This window comes from Mixophyes fleayi, chromosome 2, assembly GCF_038048845.1.
Source record: "Mixophyes fleayi isolate aMixFle1 chromosome 2, aMixFle1.hap1, whole genome shotgun sequence".
Classification (NCBI taxonomy): Eukaryota; Metazoa; Chordata; class Amphibia; order Anura; family Limnodynastidae; genus Mixophyes; species Mixophyes fleayi.
Window position 1 is genome coordinate 286,048,948 of NC_134403.1, and position 19,926 is coordinate 286,068,873.

General features: G+C 38.2%; 1 protein-coding gene across 4 annotated transcripts in view; it reads left to right on the forward strand.

The window, feature by feature from the left end:
• LOC142139056 (serine/threonine-protein kinase 38) overlaps window positions 1-19,926 on the forward strand; it is a 59,982-nt gene that overhangs the window by 32,415 nt on the left and 7,641 nt on the right. For all 4 annotated transcript variants that reach the window (XM_075196317.1, XM_075196318.1, XM_075196315.1 and 1 more), the window contains 4 exons: window positions 5,700-5,823; window positions 13,129-13,283; window positions 17,416-17,518; window positions 18,843-18,904. In XM_075196317.1, coding sequence (XP_075052418.1) covers window positions 5,700-5,823; window positions 13,129-13,283; window positions 17,416-17,518; window positions 18,843-18,904 — 444 coding nt within the window. The remainder of the gene's footprint in view (window positions 1-5,699; window positions 5,824-13,128; window positions 13,284-17,415; window positions 17,519-18,842; window positions 18,905-19,926) is intronic.

Here is a 19,926-nt window from a genome sequence, read left to right on the forward strand (position 1 = left end):
TCCCTGTATCCATTACAGGAGGAAGATGTGGCCCGCTGGGAGAGTATTCCTAAGGTAGATATTCCAGTAGCCCGTTTGGCTTGACACACTTTACTACCAGTCCCAGATTCAGCAACTCTGCAGGATGTCAATGATCGCAGGGTGGAATCCCAGCTAAAATCTATATTTGTGGCTGCGGGTTCTTCCTTTAGACCCACATTTGCTTCAGCTTGGGTTGCTAGAGCCATGGAAACATGGGCAGACCAACTGGCAGTGGCCTTACAGGACTCGGATTTACTTCCCCTGGCTTTGCATCTGAAAGAGGCATCGGGGTACCTTTTATGAGGCGGCTCAGAACTCAGCGTCTGTGTCCTCCTCTATTCAGGCTGCATCTATTTCAGCAAGAAGAACGTTATGGCTGAAATCCTGGGAAGGAGATTCGGAATCAAAGAAGTCTTTTGAATCCATTCCTTTTTCAGCAGCAGGTTTGTTCGGGCCGGAATTGGATACTAAAAGCACTTCTTTGCCGGTATTCTCAGGTAGGGACAGGACTTCTCGGGTCAGCTCCTTTCGTCAGCCCTTTAGAGGGAACTCCTGGCCTAGAGGACAGTCATTTAGAGGTAGACAACCAAATGCTCGAGGCTCCTCCGTCAGGGGTAGATCCTCGTTTGCGGCTAGGCGCCAGGCCTCTAGGACACAGGAGAAGCCTGCGTCCTGACGACCACTCTACTCTGCCAGAGGGGGCGCCACGGGGGGAGACGTCTGTCTTTGTTCGGGAACAGTGGGCAGCGTTATCCCAAGGCACTTGGATTCGGGTTATTATAGCAAGGGGGTACATGATAGACCTGCTGGGTCCAGTACCACATTGTTTTTTTGTAACACCACTACCCCGAGAGTGATCAAGAAGTCAGACAATACAGGTTTGTGTCGCCTCTCTTCTTTTATAAAGAGTCATCTGCAGCCTAAGATTCAGAGTGGGGTCCTCTCATTACCAGAGAGGTTGGGGGGTGGTAATCTTGCACCTCCGGCTCCCGGGACCATGGTCGGTCCAGGAATTAGCCTTACCAATATATGTGTTACAGTTGTAGGCAATTCTTTTAGCCTTTTGGGGGGCCCAGTCCCTCCTTTAGGGCCACCCTGTCAGAATTCAGTCTAACAATGCCACGGCTGTGGCATATGTCAACAGGCAGGGAAGAACCAGGAGTGCAGCCGCAATGAAAATTGCAGCTCAGATTTTGTTGGACAGAACAGTAAGATCCGGCAATTTCGGCAGTATTCATTCCAAGAATACAGGATTAGGAGGCCGACTATCTAAGTCGAAATCAAATGATGCCGGGGGAGTGGTCACTCCATCCGGATGTATTTAAGTCTCTAGTTCAGAGGTGGGGTCTTCCGGATATAGATCTCATGGCCTCCAGACACAACAGGAAGGTTCACAGGTTTTTAGCAAGGGCAAGAGACCTGGTTCCTCCGACTCCCATGCTTCCTCGCATGCTCAGATGAGTAAGGCAAGGAGTTCTTTCGATAATACTAATAGCTCCCTCATGGCCCTCACGCCGAGTGTGGTACGCAGACATAATCTCTATGGCGATAGGATAAGGATTTCGTCTTCCGCCACAAGACGACCTCCTTCTTCCAGGTCCCTTCTGTCACCAGAATTTTCCTCAGCTCAGTTTAACGGCATGGATGTTGAAGCCAGCCTCTGGAGGGCTAGGGGTTTTTCCTCTAGTGTAGTTAACACTATGATGCAAGCTCGAAAACCAGTTTCGGCTCGCATCTATCAGCGGATTTGGAGAGCCTATATCAGATGGTGTGAAAAAAGGTCATATCAAACGTCTTCCTTCCGTCTCCCTCGCTTATTGGCTTTTCTTCAGCATGGGCTTGAAGCAGGTCTTCGTTTAGGTTGCCTAAGGGTTCAGGTATCGGCACTGTCAGTCTTTTTTTCATCTGAAATTAGCGGATTTGCCAGATATCAAGACTTTTCTTCAGGGAGTCTTACATATTTAACCTCCCTATGTTCCTCCTACAGCACCATGGGATCTTAACCTGGTACTGGACATGCTTAAAGGGCCTCCCTTTGAACCTTTACCTGAGGCAGATTTTAGGTGTTTGACCTGGAAGGTTGTTTTTCTTTTAGCAATTGCATCGGCACGTAGGGTATCGGAATTGGGAGCTCTGTCTTGCCGGGAGCCATATCTGGTTTTTCATGAGGACAGAGCGGTTTTGAGAACACTCCCCTCTTTTTTGTTCCAAAAGTGGTGTCCTCCTTCCATTGAAAAAACTGGAACTACAATTTCCTGGTTCATCTACTTCTCTCTCTGATCGGCAGTCTATGAAAAGTTAGATGTGGTCAGGGCTCTCCGTATTTATGTCAAAAGAACATCTCAAATTAGACGAACCGATTCTCTGTTTGTCCTATATGAGTCTAACAAAAGAGGCTGGCCAGCCTCTAAACAGTCCATTGCAAGATGGATTACGGCAACTATTAGGCAGGCTTACATAACAGCTAACCTACCTGTGCCGGAGAGACTTACGGCCCATTCCACCAGATCGGTAGGGGCGTCATGGGCAGCAAGAAATGGTGCTTCTGCTGACCAGCTTTGCAGGGCAGCCACCTGGTCTTCTGTCCACACATTTACCAAATTCTATCAATTTAATGTATTCGCATCTGCGGATGCAGATTTCGCTCGTAGTGCTCTACAAGCGGGGTTTTCAGAGCGGTCCCACCCTTAGAGGGCTGCTTTAGAACGTCCCCATGGTAAACGGTGTCCCCCAGACTGGATGAAAGAGAAAAGAGGATTTATATACTTACGTTAAATCCGTTTCTCTGATTCCGTCTGGGGGACACTGCGATCCCTCCCTTCTGCTTTTCCTCTGTGTGCTCTTGTTTGGTTGACCCTTCTCCTTGGGGCTTTTTAAATTAACTGAGGAGGAAGAGGAAAGGGGGGGAGTTTTATAGGGGAGGGGTCTGTCAGCAGTGCTAGAAATTAACTAGCTAGGTGCCAACTCCCATGCTCCCCTACACACCCCATGGTAAGCAGTGTCCCCCAGACGGAATCAGAGAAACGGATTTAACGTAAGTATATAAATCCTCTTTTCATCTATATATGCTTTGATAATTTATTACATACACAATCAATGTAAATGTAGTACAGTTGAGATACTTGACTGGTGTAATATCTCGCCTAATATAATTGCATTGAGAGAAATAATCATTGCTGCTTACCACTTCCTGTTGTGCTTTTTAAATGTAAGGTTCTCTAAGGTTTTCCCTCTTCAGCCTCAGTCAGTGGAAGTATTTTGTACAGTGCTCTCTGCAAAAAACCAAGGTTTTGTATTTGTGCGACTGCGTGATATGCCCATTGCACACCTATCCACTGCTCTCATGAGACATCTATGTTATGTGGAAGTGTGGCCAAGTGTGTGTGTGAGGTGTGGGAGGCATCTGAAGAGGCACACTGTGCATAAATATAAATGTCACATCAGTCTAACCTCCAACCAACCCTGTTCAGTAAAGTAAACCTTTTTCTCCTAAAATGCTGTTCACTTTAGTCACAGTTATGGCTCTTTTTTTTTTTGTAGAGTGGAAAGCACATCTGCAGCTGGGACCACTCCATTACATTCCACATCCCCACCTCTTTATCAGTCGTCTCTTTCTGCACGACTCCCCAGTTTGTTTTTATTCCACTAGGGGAGTTTCAGAAGGCAAAAGTTTGTTAGTGACTTATGCCCAAAAGCTTGTATTATTTGCATGGAATTATTTTATTGTGACTCCACATCTTTTAATAATAAAAAAATAAAATAAAACTGAACAAAACTGGAACATATATACTTCTGTCTCCTTACATACCTGGAAACCAAAAAAAAAAATCTTTTCTGCATATCCTCTGATGGTAACATTTTTCTCAACGTGTCTTTTTGACTTTTTGTTTTGTACCTAATGATATTTAAATCTGTTTAGCTAAATGAAATTGAGTGCACTTAAGATTACCTTCAGCATAAGAATGATTGCAGCATTTGGTTTGGAAAACTTTACTACCCTTTAATAACTATGTATCATAGTTGTTACTTGGATTAAATTTTATAATAAAAACATTTGGATAACATTTTTATTTTATTTTTTTATTTTTAGATTAATATAAAATATTCTGGATTATCCAGCATGTGTAAATACAAATGTATCTCTGATGATATTTTGATACATTCATTGGTGCTTATTCGTGCACTTTGCCCCATGGAATTATAGGGCATGAAATAACTAGTAATTTGGTGACAGTCTAAAAGTTATGTCGGGTCAGTTCCAAGCAACTTATTTTGCCCCCTTTTTTTTTATTTTTTTTTTTTTTTTTTTTGCTTGGAATGTATTAAATGTTATACATTTCTTTGAACTATTCAGACCACACCACTTAAATAACCTTGATCTTTTGATAATCAGATTAAAAACTCTACCAAGTGTTATCTATACAACACATAATCACATAATAATGTTAGTCTATATCATTAATAAAGATCGTACACAAAACACACAATATAAAACCGTTCAAGAGGTAATACAATAACAAATCGCCATTGCTGACTTGTGTGCCAGTTTTCCATATTGTCATTTATCTGTGTGTAGGTGCTTACACTTCCCTTACTAATCTTTGTTACTCTGGTCATGTTGTGTAAAATGTTTATTTAGTAGTATGTGCAGTCTCTTTCCCATCTGTATAAATACAATTCCCATATCCTCAGTAGTATGAGAGATGAGAATGTAAACACCCTCCACCCTGTAATTCATATTTTATTTTTATTTTTTTCTTTCCTGTGACCACATTCTTGGTAAGCAGTAAAGTTAACATCTCTCATTACCTAAGCTATTCTATAGACAGTTACAGCTATAATAATGTTTTTTAAATAAGCCCTGTTGAGTTGGTACGGGCAGTTTATAGACATGATTTTCAGATAATTGAGAAGAAAGTTGTAACAAATTTGTTGTAAGGTACTGTTGATTGTGTGTGCTGTTGGGATTGAGAGTTTTGAAAGTAATTAGAAAAATTAATATCTACACTTCAAACTCAACTATTAGTTATCGACGGATGACTGTATGAAGGTGTATAGTAATGGGAGAAATACAGGGTACAATGATGTGACCAAAACGTGGAACAATTGCATGTAACGGAATTAAGTGCATCGATCTAAGAGCAAGCATCCATTATTCTTTGCATGGTGTCTCAAAGCCCATATAGTGATTTCTCGATACTATCTATTGTGAAAATGGTCTTACATTACATGGTGCAAATTTTGTTCCTAGGATCAATGAATAGTGGTCACAGGGTAGGTGAATGTCATTTCTCTTGTATCCATTTCATTTATTTTCTTTTATGAATGTGCTGTGATTGGATCACATTTAAGTAAACCAATGTTTTTATTAAAAATATGATATGATAAAAATGCATTAGCAATTTGTTAATAAAGTACAAATCATTACAATAACCAGTGGTAGTAATTACATCGATGGTGAAAACTCTGATTGTGAAAACACAATCACAATTTTCCTTGATTGGACAGCAGCTACACTTCAGTGGAATCTTAACTTTTTTTGATAGTCTTTGTATGCATTGTTTGCTACCATATTGTATATCTATAATCTTTGTTTCAGTGACTCACAATTAGCTGGTTCATTTTCAACCTCTTTATGTAACCATAATGTTTTTTGTTTGTTTTGTTTTTATCTTTAGGTTGGACACATCCGTGCAGAAAGAGACATTTTGGTAGAAGCGGACAGTTTGTGGGTGGTGAAAATGTTTTATAGTTTCCAGGACAAGCTGAACCTTTACCTGATCATGGAGTTTCTGCCTGGAGGTACTTTATGGGGTAGAAAATCTCTAGCACCTACATCCTAATATATATCAAACGGTTATATACCACACAATATGCAACTGACATAAATCACTCCCAACTTGACACGATTACAGCATGAATCGAATGAATATGAAATGTATTATTCAACTTTCCATTGTTTCACGGTATCAACCCAGATGGAGTGCCACTAAAGGTTTTACAGGTGGAACCACATTAAGAACCAGTGTACTTACCCATAGCCTTAATATCATCCTCACTTGGACTCTTATCATTGATCTCCCAACTCTTCCTTTACCCATCGCCTTTCTTTTTTTCTGCAGAATAACCCCCTCCCACTTATTTCACTTATTCATCTTTAATATGCACCATTATTTTAATTTATTCAAATATTGTATATGTTTAGAATATGATTTTATTACGATCATCACATTTTGTTATTTTAGGAATTTCAGCACATACCACATCAACACTGCAATGTAATTACCATTGTTTTTTCCTGTGCATGGATTTAGTATGTGTCACTTCAAGTACCACCACTGAGTCACACAAATCTACATTATTTAGAGTGTAATTCCTATACATGTTTGATTAATCTCAGAATCTGATCTAATTCTGAACCCATATATTTAAACCCATAAGATTCTTTTAATTCAGTACCTCCTTTCCCCCACCCTTTACCAAATCTCCCTTGACTCGTATTTATTTGTATTTATTAAGGCTGATGTTCATTTGTTTCCCATTGCTGTACTCTATGATCCATATCATATTATCTGCAACTCTGGATCTGTAAGAATAATGGAATTAGTGAGTGATCAAAAGAAGTCTAATAAGTACAAGAGTGATTTAAATGCTAATTTACCTACTTGCAAAACTATATTTAATGAAATTCAAATAACTAATCTAGGTGCTTCTATAGCAGCACTTATTCTAAATGAATGTGATGTAAAACTGCTACAAAGCCAGAATTTCTAAATATTTACCAAACACTTTCTTAAATACAAAAATCGTAACAGGAGAGCCACATTAGTACATCAATAAAGGTCCTGGCAAAGATGGCCTGGAAAGAATAAATTAATTAATGCAACTGGACATGGCTGTTGGTGATCAGTTTTTGTTGAAAGCAAATACACTTTCATCTGACAATGACACTTCTTGGACCTAAAGAATTGATTGGTGCTACCTACATTTAGAAACTAATTCTAAAAACCTAAAAGCTGCAAAAATTTGACATGTAATGAGATACCTAGAATATAAGAAGTTTAACAAAATATTTAAATAGTTTAATTTAAAAAAAAAAAAATCTTGTTAAATCTTGCAATTTAAATTTGCTGCATTTGTTCTCTTTAAATAAACTAGAAACACTGTAAAGTGATTGTAAATGTTTGAAAGGTTCCAATCTAGTTCACCAGCAAATGCTACCCAATCATTCCAATATTGCCCACCTAATCAGGGCTAGAGCTTTAGAGACTTGGGAAAATGAATCCCAGATTAAATTCCACACAGCATCTGGGCATACATCTTTCTCTGTCAGTCCGCAGACTCTGCATCTGTGAACGAGAGAGAATCCACAAAATCATTACTACTTCCTTGAATGAAATAGAAATGCAAACAAGAACTAATGCTGTCAATAATGCTGAAATTATTGCTGATGAGGCAGACATGTTAAATACCTGAACTCCCCTCTCTAGTTTTCACAATATTGTATATTTGTAAGGCGTCAGTTTTTCGCAGCGCCAAGCACTAGAGAAAACAGGACATACATAAACGAGGACATGCAAAATAGACAAAAAAATCGCAGACATGAAAACAAAGTGTATGGAGGGTCATGCTCATTAGAGAGCTTACAATGTCAGTTGAAGAGGGCTAAGCTAAAACAAGAAGCAGTGTGGAGACTGGGATCATAGTAATGGTGCATTAGTGTGAGTTTTATTGGGGATAAGGTAAGATCTAAAAATGATGGGTTTTCAGAGTGTGTTTAAAGGCTGTGGGAAAGCCTGATTGGGCTTGATAAGGAATTCCATAAGTGGAGAGCAGCACGGGAGGAGTGAAAGGTAGTTACCAGTGACGAGACAAGGTGCAGGTGCAGAGGTAGATCTAAGAGGGTGGGAGGGTGAGATATATGAAGGGATGGTGGTGTTAAGGGCTTTATAGGTAAGGGTGAGTGAATTGAATTCTGGAAGACAAAGGTAGCTAGTCTAGAAGTACAAAGTGGAGCGATGAGAGCGGAAGATCAGTATTGCAGCAGTCAAGATGGAAGATGATGAACGAATGGATAACAATTTTGGAAGAATGTTTGGTAAAAAAGTGATGTATTCTGGCAATGTTTCTAAGGTGAAGTCGACAGGACTGGTAGAGAGTCTGTCTGTGAGGAATAAAGCAGAGGGTGGAGTTTAGTGTGACGCAAAGGTAGCCGGTTTGGGAGACTGAGGAAATTGTGGTGTTATTGACTGTGAGAGAGATTTGAGGGGAGGTGTGTACTCTGGAAGGATCGAAGAGAAGTTCAGTTTTTGGTATGCAAAGCTTTAGGTAGCGTTGGGACATCCATATGGAGACAGTTGGTTACACAAGATAGTACAAAAGAGTAGAGGTCAGGGAAAAGATAGAGATTTGGATGTTGTCAGTATTACGGTGGTTCTGGAGGCTGGCTGAGTGAATTTGTTCCCCAAGAGAAAAGGCTAACAGTGAAAACAGCTTTGTGGGACCCCAACAGATAGTGAAAGTAGCTAAGAATACTTTTATTGTAAGCCCTTTCCTGCCAGATTCCATATTTATTAATATTGGAAATAGTTCTAAAACTTTTTATGACGTCTGAAGTTATACAAAATATTTTATTTAGAATTCAGAAAACCATATCTGTACAAATACATGCAGGAAAAGGGGTATAATCTGTCATTTTACATATCAAACATAGCAAAACACACGGAATTTGTAAATTTTGACTGTTTATGACTAAGGTAGGAGGGGGAGTGCTATTAAATATATACATTAAAACTGCCCCCACCCCTCCCCCAATAGATTCACCTCAACAGTTATTGAATCAAAGACTTGGTTTAGTTCTAAAGCAAGGGGGCAGCAAAAAGTATGACTTTAGAAGGCGATATTGTGGATATGTACTGGCAATTTGTTACATTTTCATATAATCAATCTTGATACCTAAACAAGTTAAAATTTTCTGTGAGTTAGTCTTGTTCCTTGCTAATATAAAGGTTTATATACTTTTTCCAAAAAATGGGTATTCTTTTAGTGGAGGATAAGTATTTGCATCTTTGGGGCAGAAAGCCCTCCATATAATAAACAAGAAACTACAAGCACAGGTGTAGTTCATTACCAATTCTAAAAAATGAACAAACCATTGTCAGGCAATCATCAACATAATAAGAGCCTGGGAACTAAAAACTTAGCATCTTAACACTTTCAGGTTGAATTGTTAACCAACGAAATGCAGATTCAGTATCCACCTTAGCCATGAGAGCCCCTGGACCACTGCTTTTCACTAAATGCACTGCATTGTCAATGGAGGAATATTTAATAGAGGAAAGACCTATAATACAATAGAGCCAATTATATTGTTTTATAAATGAACCTTCAGGAAATGTTAAATAGTGTATGTATTGAAACCCTGCAATTTTTTTTAAAATTTGCTTAACGAATCATATCTAAAGGATGGTTTAAACTCTGACAATGGAGGATTTTAAAATGGACCCCAAATCCTACCAAAATATTTGTAATATATTTAAAATTTTCTATCTACCTACAACTTAATTCAGAAACGGGAAGAATAAGGAAACCATACATAACTTCTCTTTCAGTAATTAACACCATCTGCTTGTCTGGACTTTCCAGAAACCTTTCATCATCATTTATTTATATAGCGCCACTAATTCCGCAGCGCTGTACAGAGAACCCATTCACATCAGTCCCTGCTCCATTGGAGTTTACAGTCTAAATTCCCATTTTTCGCCTACCTTCACTGGCGTTGATATGTCTGGAAGTATCTCTGACTTCTTGGTGTCCTTGTTCACTTTGTCTATGAAAAAACTATTAAGACCACTGCAACTGATGAATTCGTGGTTATACTTGCAATTGTGCATCCACCTGCAATTGTGCTCCTTGAATGCCCATCAAACATTTCTATGCATACCCACATTAATTGAGCTTTCTTTGAACCCACAGCTCGGTGGCCTAGTGGTTAGCACTTCTGCCTAACATCGCTGGAGTCATGAGTTCAATTTCCGACCATGGCCTTATCTGTGTGGAGTCTGTATGTTCTCCCCGTGTTTGCGTGGGTTTCCTCCGGGTGCTCCGGTTTCCTCCCACACTCCAAAAACATACTAGTAGGTTAATTGGCTGCTATCAAAATTGACCCTAGTGTGTGTGTGTGTGTGTGTGTGTGTGTGTGTGTGTTAGGGAATTTAGACTGTAAGCTCCAATGGGGCAGGGACTGATGTGAATGAGTTCTCTGTATAGCGCTGCGGAATCAGTGGCGTTATATAAATAAATGGTGATGATTTGTTCCCAGCCACCGACCTTGCTCTACTAGTGAAATTTCGCCCTGGATGCCATCATTAATCCCCTTCCAAAAATTAATCCCTCATACCCAAATATTCTTATGCCTGAAAATTACTTCATAAGAAAGCCAGGCTTTACCAATAAAATTATTATACGCTTCCAGAATAATATAGATGGCTGACTAGAGCACAACATTTAGTCAGTGGTCGAAGGAGCTAGTCCAATAACCTCCTGGTTCTCTGGGTCTGGGTCCATCTTCATTCCCTTTTCCTGTAAGCTGCTCCTCTCAGGACTTCATTTGATGGGCTGCATCTATGGTTTCATCTGAGCTCTCGCTATTTATTTTTTTTTGTCAGCTAAAGCCTTTCGTTTTACAACTTTCCTGCTGCTGACTGGAAAGAAGTACAGAACAGGCAGTCTCTTCCTGTGCCAAGTTCTCAATTCATTCTCCTGCATCAATAAATTCCTCCTCGGGGATTGCTTGAGAAGATTTAGCCACCTCCAAAGACATGCCTCCAGGATCTCCTTTTCTCTTGGCGCTTTCGTCCTTTTCTTTGTCCACTCTAACAAGGTTTTCATTTGTCCTATTAAACCTTGACCCAGTTACAGAGAGTTTTAAATTAATAGCACATATTTGGAAAAAAGCTTCCAGTGACTGACAGGCAGGATCAATTTATTCAAAATGGTTGTGCTGCCTAATTACCTATATATTGTCTAGAATTCACCTGTGTATCTTCCTAAGTTGGTGTTCCGGAATATAAACAGGCTTATCTCTTCATTTGTGTGGGGGGCCTGAAGGGTGCAGCTTCATTTGTCTATTTTAACTAGGGCTAAGGCAGATGGGGTCTTGGCGCTCCTGAACCTTAGACTATATAACTGTGCTGCACAGCTTACACATTTGATTAATTGGTTATGGTCCCCGACCCCGTTAGCCTTGTTGGGTTTCCTTTCAGAGCAGGCGGGGCCCTTTAGGTCTATGTATGAATGTTTGTCACCTTGAGATATTGCTTGTGGGTACAGGTTTGTGTCATGTTGCGCCAATTAGACAAGCAACCAAGATCTGGCGTCTGTCTCTCTCACTACATTCTTGTAGGCCAAAGGTATGATCCTTCAACTTCTGTGGTGTAACCCCTCTTTTTGCTAAGCTTGAAAAATTAAAAGGGTATAATATTATCGTAGATTTGTAAGGTGCCACAGTGCTCCGCATCACCGTACAGTAGGGGAAACAGTACATACATAAAACAGGGACATACAAGGTAGACAAAACAAATGCAGAAATGAAAACTAAGGGGATGAAGGACCCTGCTCATTAGAGAGCTTACATTCTAAGTGGAAGAGCGCATAGCTGAAACAAGAGGTGCAACTGTGGTTCAAAGTAGGGATTGGGATGGTTGTGAGGGAGCATTAGTGTGAATAGTGTTATCGGGGATAAGGTCACCTCTAAAAATGTTAACCAGGATTAAAACTACTTTTATTATTTTTAAAACAAGTTGTGGGTGCCTCAAACAATAGAGTACACTATGTAGCTGTATTGTCCCTAAAGAACGTGTTGAATGGCACAAGAGAAGTGACAGACCAGCGCACACTGATTAGAAACTGTGGAAACAAAGACAAAATTTAAACTGAAATGTTGTTTTTTGTAACAGTGTTTATATTGCACAACCTCATTCTTATAGAACTCCTTTTTTGTTCATGTAAGTAAAATAAATGTGTAACTATGATGTATGTAAGAGAAACGGTCACCTTTTTATCTGCCTAAAAGGCTTTTTTTTTTTTTATGAGCATTTATATGCTTGCGTTTTATAAGCTCTTGGTACTCTTATTAAGCTGACTTTGCCTTGCATGATGAACCGTAAAAATGAAAGAAGGGAGATCGAAAGGGGCCAAGGAAATGGTTAGGAAATTATTTTAAGATCCTTGTATATTTCAAGGAAGAGAGAAGCAGAAAGTGTGTGGTTTTGTTGGGGGGTGGGGTCGGAGAGCAGGTCATCATTTGAAATGTAACGTTGAAATAAAAAGGGTCACAGTTAAATAATTTCGTGTCAAAATGTTGGGGGCTCAGGATCACGTTTCGTCAGTTTCAAAACCATGGTCATGTGACACCACTGTGTGAGAAGCTTATGCTACACCACTGCATCATTGATACCTATAGGACATAAATAGATTGTCCAATTGCTTTGGAGGAAAAAAGTTGTCTGCAGTTTCTCTCTCTATTACTTGTACCGGTTTTAACTCCCTGTGCTGCTTTAATCTTAAATTGGTTAAAACACTCACCTGTGTTAACACTACTTTTAAACCAATCTCTGTATGCAAGAAACTTAAACGCATTGAGGCAGGCCGAAGGAGGTGGTGTGTACTTGAATATGATCACTTTTGTCCCAGAATGCCCTGCTGCTTTCAACTGTTGCTGGATAATTGTCAGATACAACATATTTTAAAAAGTACTTTAAAGGCAGATGAATGGAATTTTTTAATACTTTTGCAAAATATTTGCTGCAAAAGTTTGACCTTTTGGCTTTATTTTCCTAGTCTTACCCTAACCACACCGCTAAATGAGTTGACTGTGGCCATCGTCCAAGCTCTATTTAATGGACTATAAATTGCAAATTTGTAAATATAGGTGCATATCTGCAAAATGGCCGTGAAATAAAATGTTTACAATATGTTGCCACCACTTCACTTATCTTTACTTTAAATTCATGGGTTATCTACTTTAAATGTGCACATTTCATGCTCTGCAACATGATTATTAGGCTTGGTTATTTGATTATCTTTCTTGGTTTCTTTTGATGCAAGGTGATATGATGACATTGTTGATGAAGAAAGACACGCTGACCGAAGAAGAAACCCAGTTTTACATTGCAGAAACTGTACTGGCAATTGATTCCATCCATCAATTAGGATTCATCCACAGGGATATCAAGCCAGATAATCTCTTATTGGATAGCAAGGTAATTATGAATGTATAAAAGAAGCAGCACTGTTATTATAGAGCTATACAGTTTACTGTTTGATATGATTAATGAAAGTGTCCCATTGCTTGACCAGAAATTATAACTCAAGCGGTTTAAACAATTTGAATTTCTTAAATTGAATATTCTGAAGTAGTGAGGACAAATGTGTGTATCTGTCAATGTTCTTTATTGGAAGTGTGTGAATGCAACTGAAAGTGTTGACAGTTTGTGTCTGCTTCTAGCGAGTTAACAATGATTTAAAATGACACTTGACTGATGCTTTCTTCATTTCGTTTGGCATATAACATTGTGTATGAAATTATTGAAACCTATTTTCCCTTGTTTTAAAAATAATAAAAGTAGTTTTAATCCTGGTCTATTCATTTTTTTTCTTTCTATGTTGAAAGCATTTCTGCATTACCAACTTAGTGTTACAAGGATTAGGCCCGACTAATGTAGCTAAAGGCAATAAAATGAAGCGATTATTTGATTTTATATAGCTTTTAGTTGCATTCAGTCTATCAATGCCTTAAATCGGAACATGTTCCGCAAATGTCTGTAATGGTGAGTAAACGAACATACAAGCTACTAAAGTATATAGCATCCTCCAAAAAGGAGGAGGAATAAGGCTCATGCCGATAGTTAAAGGCTTACTTTATGGAGGAAGAATACTTTCACCCACAGTAAAATCAACAATTTTACACACTTTGTCAGACCATAATCCCTTTTAAAACCAGTGAAATAAGTACAATATTTTAAACATGAAATTTGACTGTTTCAACATGTGATTTTGCATTAAAATTAATAATTGAAAAAAGGTATGTAAAGGTGCCATGCATTGACCAATCCTGCCGCTCAACCCTAGAGACGAGTGACAGATTGACAACACACAGAGCGGTTAGAAGATTATTGCTTTCAGCCTTGCCTGATAAAGAGCAAGTAAAGCCAGTGTTTGACACTAATATATATCAAAGGCTGTGTAATACAAAGTTGAGTAATATACATTAAATTTAAATGTGTTTATACTTCTATCAACTATGCTGTTTCCCCCCCTGCAGCAGGGAAGAGGTGGTTCTCTAAATATATGAGCAGACAGCAACTGCTGACTATGTAACCTGCTGTGCAGGAATGCACTGGATTGGTTAATACAGAGTGAAAGGACCATTTGTGCGATAGCAACTTTAGTTGGGTACGCACTACATGTTTTTTTCAGCCACTTATTATTGTGCCAATCACGCTATAAACGACTTGGGTCCAATATCGCATTAGTGTGTATGCACCCACAATCGTGTTTTATCGTACCAAAGCATATTGTATCATTTGATTTTATAAACTAGCTAAAAATCACTATGAATGATGGACCAATGTTGGGCAAATTCTGAAGTGTGTGTGCACTCACGACCAGCAATGTAGGCAGATCTCCATAGAGTTTTCAGCAGATGGTTATGACAAATGAAAGCACAGATCTGAAGGTAAATTGTGTTGGTGTGTACACATGAATCTGCATGCTGATCAGATCTTTCAGTTGTTAACATAATTAGCAATATTGCATCTGGAGAAATTTTCTGTACTGTGTACCCAGCTTTAGTCTCAGCTTTTTGATCTGTATGAGGACACTACTAGAGGTGTGGTGCAGTTACAGCTGTCTGATGGAGTGGGAGATTGATATTGTACTTTTTAGTAGAGCTGCAGTAGAATGTCAGGTTTACACTGAACAATGTATTTTACCTTTTGTGGTTCATATCTGAAAATATACATTTTTGGGTTTAATAGTCTATTTGATAAGAATACTTTTGAAAGGTTATTTATCTCTTTATTTTAAAGCCATTTATAAATGGAAGGAGACTTTACATTGAATTGCATTGTTCTGAAAACCAGCCTCTACAAAGCCATGGGTCACGTAAATTATCCAGCATATTAACTGTTTGCTTTATAGATGACCGTTATAGACGCTCGCCTGATGGTCTCTAATAAAAAAGCGCATCAAGTGCAGTTTGAAGTCTGTGTTTTGCTTTATTTAGGTAGAAGGTATTTCCTCCATCTTGAGTTGTGGATTGTGCCCCTTATACTGAAATATGTTTAGCATCAAGTGTTTGCCTTGTGTTATGATTTAGTGGTCACTGCTTTCTGATCATGCCATCGTAAGACAACACCAGAATTATTTCATCATGTTTTGAGGAGCTACAAGATGCTGTCTGGTATGGAATATGGATGACTGTTCATCCAGTGGTTCTGTCATGTCAGGCTGGTCAGTTTCTTTTGACATATGGTCAGTTTAATTTATCCTAACTTTGACATCACACTTATGCTGCAAACGGTCGAACAGTATCTCTTAATACACAACAAAGTATGGTACAACTATAGCGCTACCTTCAAGCTGCTCAGTATCTATAAACTGAAATCCAAGAAAACATACAATTGAAGAAGATTGTTATATGTACACTAAAGCGCTCAGAATCTTATCTATGTGTAAGTATCTCTTAATGCTTGTCGCTCCTGATCTTTTGTTTTGTAAAGATCTCATTTTATGTTTACGGTCCTGCATCTTGTGGTCTGGCTTACAAAAGGAATCTTGCATCTATCTCTCTGTAGTAATAAAATATATTTTGCGATCATAGATCATTGTCTCTTCTCAAATCTGTACCCTATGCAAATGGCTAGGTGTTTTTTTAACCTGGTATACATAAAAGGTAGTTCATTAACTGATAGGTAAATCAAATATATCTGGTGTTTTACTACTGTTGAAAATGCAAGTAAAATATCAGTCTGTATAAGGCCTTAAGGAGGAGGAATATGTCAGTGGCAGGAATCCTTTTCAGTTGTGTATTCTGTAATTTGGAACTCCATGCTTACAATCTACAAAGTAACCCTTATGTGAACATCCCCAAGTCCCCAAATATTCCTAATTCCATACCTGTACTATTTCTTTTTGGTTTGTTTGTTTGTTTTTTACTGAAAATGAATACTACTTTTATTCTGTATGCTCTATCGGTCGAAATTTGTGGTAGTTATGTTTGAAGGCACTTTTTATTTGCAGCAATAAAGTTCAATTACTCACTTCCTGCTAACACCCATTCTTTTTGTCCAAAAACTTTAAACCACTTCCAATTTCCACCTTAAAAGTAAGACAGGTTTTTTTCAGCCTTGCATCCGTTTCAGAATAGTCACTCTTTGGTTTCCTGAAGTTATATCTACAAGTGCCAGCACTGGTGTTTGGCTTTTGAAGTCAGGAACTGAAACTAGGAGTTCTTGCAGATTCCTTGCCATGAATGACAATAAATATCTTTAATTAAGCATTCAATAAAAAAAATAATATACTGTACTGAAATGCTATGTAATTTTAACCAGATGATGAGTGAGTGTAATACTCACAACACAGTGAGATGGCTTTAATACCTGGACTGTTAGTGGTGGCTCCTAGGACAGTGTTAGGAAACGCTGTCTTGTGAGATGGCAAGTGTTGACTTTTTAGTCCATTGTTTCTGTACATTGTACTTTTTTTTTCTCTTTAAACACATTAAGTCCCTTGTGCAGATAAAATATCTATAGATAAAGCAGTATTTTTATTTTTTTTATTCTTACAATAACTATTTTAACCATGTCATTAATTGATTACAGTACAATTCAACTGGTTCATTCTAGCACACACAACTAACTAGGGAGGGAGATGAGAATGCCACAGGTCTGTGCTAAACTCTTACTACAGGTTAAATCCTGTATTTCCCTTTTGTGCAACTAACATCTACAGAATATTTGTCAATGGTCTTACGTCATTGCACCATACCAATCAATCACTATTTGAGTAAGTTTCAGCTCTAGATCACAAGCAATGTACATTCTGGGTATTTTTGTATTTCATGCAGAGCCAGTTTAAGGACCCAAATCAATCGTAAACATAAGCTTACACTTATCTTATCTGTGAAAATCATTAATCTTTTCTCTAAAGCTACTCACGTTTTCAGTTTAGTAGTATTATATTTTTTATTTATGCTATGTAGAGAATATATCTTCCAGTCTTAATTTCCCAACACTGATATATGAGGGTAATTACTTCTTCATAAAGTCTTATTTGTTTACAGAAGGATAAACAACGTACTTTACCTAACATACTTTTCAATGATTATTTTAGGGACATGTAAAACTGTCAGATTTTGGACTGTGTACAGGACTAAAGAAAGCTCATAGGACAGATTTTTATAGGAACCTGAACCACAGCCTTCCTAGTGACTTCAGTAAGTAATGGCCTTGGCAATAGTATTGTATCAAATATATTTTAAATGCTCTACCTTGGTACGCCACATTGAGTGGCAATTATGTTTACATTTTAATTTAGCCATTACATTTTTATTCAAGACACTTGTTCCACTAGAACCAGTCTAGGGAATGGTGTCCTCCTGACTTACCACTTCATCACAAATGTTTGTTTATAAGGTACCACAGATTCTGCAGCGCTGTACAGCAAAGGTACATCAATACAGAACAAATACAACAAACCAGTTTAATATCTAAGAGCAAATAAAACACACAAAGCAATACACATAGCTAACATAATTAATGGCACAATATGCAGCGTTCAATGTAACATGGCCACAGGGGGGTGAGAGGCTCCTGCTTATGAAAGCTTTCATTCTATAGCAGTGTTGGCTAACCTGTGACACTCCAGGTGTTGTGAAACTACAAGTCCCAGCATACCCTTCCAGCAATAAGCTGCTATATATTGGCAAAGCAGGCTGGGGCTTGTAGTTTCACAACACCTGGAGTGTGACAGGTTAGCCAACACTGTTCTATAGGGACTATTTTGTTCCCACTTACACCTTTTGAGGTAAAACCTGCTCTCCCACTCTTCAGTTCTTGAGCTCTAGAATAGTATCTCAAACAGTTTCATAAGCTCCATCTTGGGTTTTTTCAGGATATGAAATATACATTTTGATATTAGGTTCTAGAAATTCCTCCAGTTAAGATATGCCGTCTTTAATTCAATCAACAGTGTCTGGCGATTCTGGAATCACATATTCAGCCCTTCATTAATCAAGAAAATGTAGCTAGCGCTCTGTTTCAACTGTATTGACTGCATATTTATAAAGACGCTTAGCGGCAGGCCAGTAGGAGGTATCCTTCCTTTGTGATATCTGCCATGGCTAGGTTGGTCCAGATGAAATCTCTACAGGGTCCGTTTTAACCTATATTGACTTCACATGATGGACTCCTTTTTATTATTACTAAAGTGTTATCAATTTAGGGTGGGGGGTTTACACTTTGCCATTGCCTCCTTATTACCACCCCAGGCCAGCAGAAAAGCCAGGCCTGTTGTCTGGGACACATGCCATTTCAGCAATACACCATGGCATTTAAATAAATGTCCATTCTCCTGCCCCAGTAAAGGTTGACTTTCTCGACCTTCTTGTGTAAGTGGCACTGCTCATTTTGCTGTATTGTGAATTTAAAGGTTTGGGTGGTTAAGCTATCGGAACCCTGAATAACTTATATCGGGACAATATTTCTGTGGGTTGTGTTTTACTTTGTTTTTTGTTTTAAATTATTTTATATTTACTACAGATTTTCAAAACATGAATTCAAAGAGAAAAGCAGAGACATGGAAACGAAATAGACGACAATTGGTATGTTTATTGGAGAGTGTGTGAGTTTATATTATGTAAGCAAAACTTTAATTTTCATTAAAAGTATACCACCTTAGGCATCATCTAAAAAAAAAAAAAACTGTCTCCCCATCACTCCCCCCAAACCTAGGTACATGTATTTATTTTGCATAATGCAATCTCTCCACTTTTTTTTTTTTTTTTTTTGCTCAGGAGTGTAGAAAAAGGAGGGGAATACAAATTTTTATGTGACACATCTATCGGAGTTCTAGACCTGTGAGTGAGTTAGTTAGTCTGTAGGCAAACTATTTATGTATCCCAGAATCTGTGTTTTATTCACTGGACTGCAAAGGGAAACTTTGCAGTCCAGGAATCTGAGTGTTGAGCGGTCTATAATAGAAATCTTTACTAGACCATATGTCCTAAATTGTACCCTCTTCAAACTGCTGAAAACCACAAACCTGTTATTGAGATCTATTGTATTTAGTTAACATTAACTCCCCAGTATCAGTGAGTGTTTTTAATGTTCAGGCTATATCTCCTATTTTTGCCAAAAATAGACTAACAAAAAACAAACTAAAAAAAAACCCCTAAAAACACAATTTTCTTGGTTTTTGTTTTCACTGTCTACAGTATGTTGTAAATACTGTCTTCAATATCATGTGCTGGTGTTTATGGTTCAAGTGATGCCTGTGGGGTTTTCAGTTTGCAGTTTTTTAATGCAGCAAGAAGTTGTATAATATTTTGTGGATTAGTAAAATTGACTTAGTTTTGCTCTTGTTAATTTGTAGGAGCCCTTTCCTTGTATATTTTCTCACTTTTCTGGTTGCGATGCTTTTCAGTGGAATTTTAATAGAAACAACGCACAAACAAAAAAAAAAAGATCTCCTGTATGTTAACTACTGTATTCAAATGCAGAGGTTAATATTGAATGTTATCTAAATTTTTAAATGCCAATCGATACAATACAAATTGAGACTCATGAAATATCGAATTACTTTATGAATCTTACTGAAACCTTTGTCTCCTCTTCGTATCCTTCA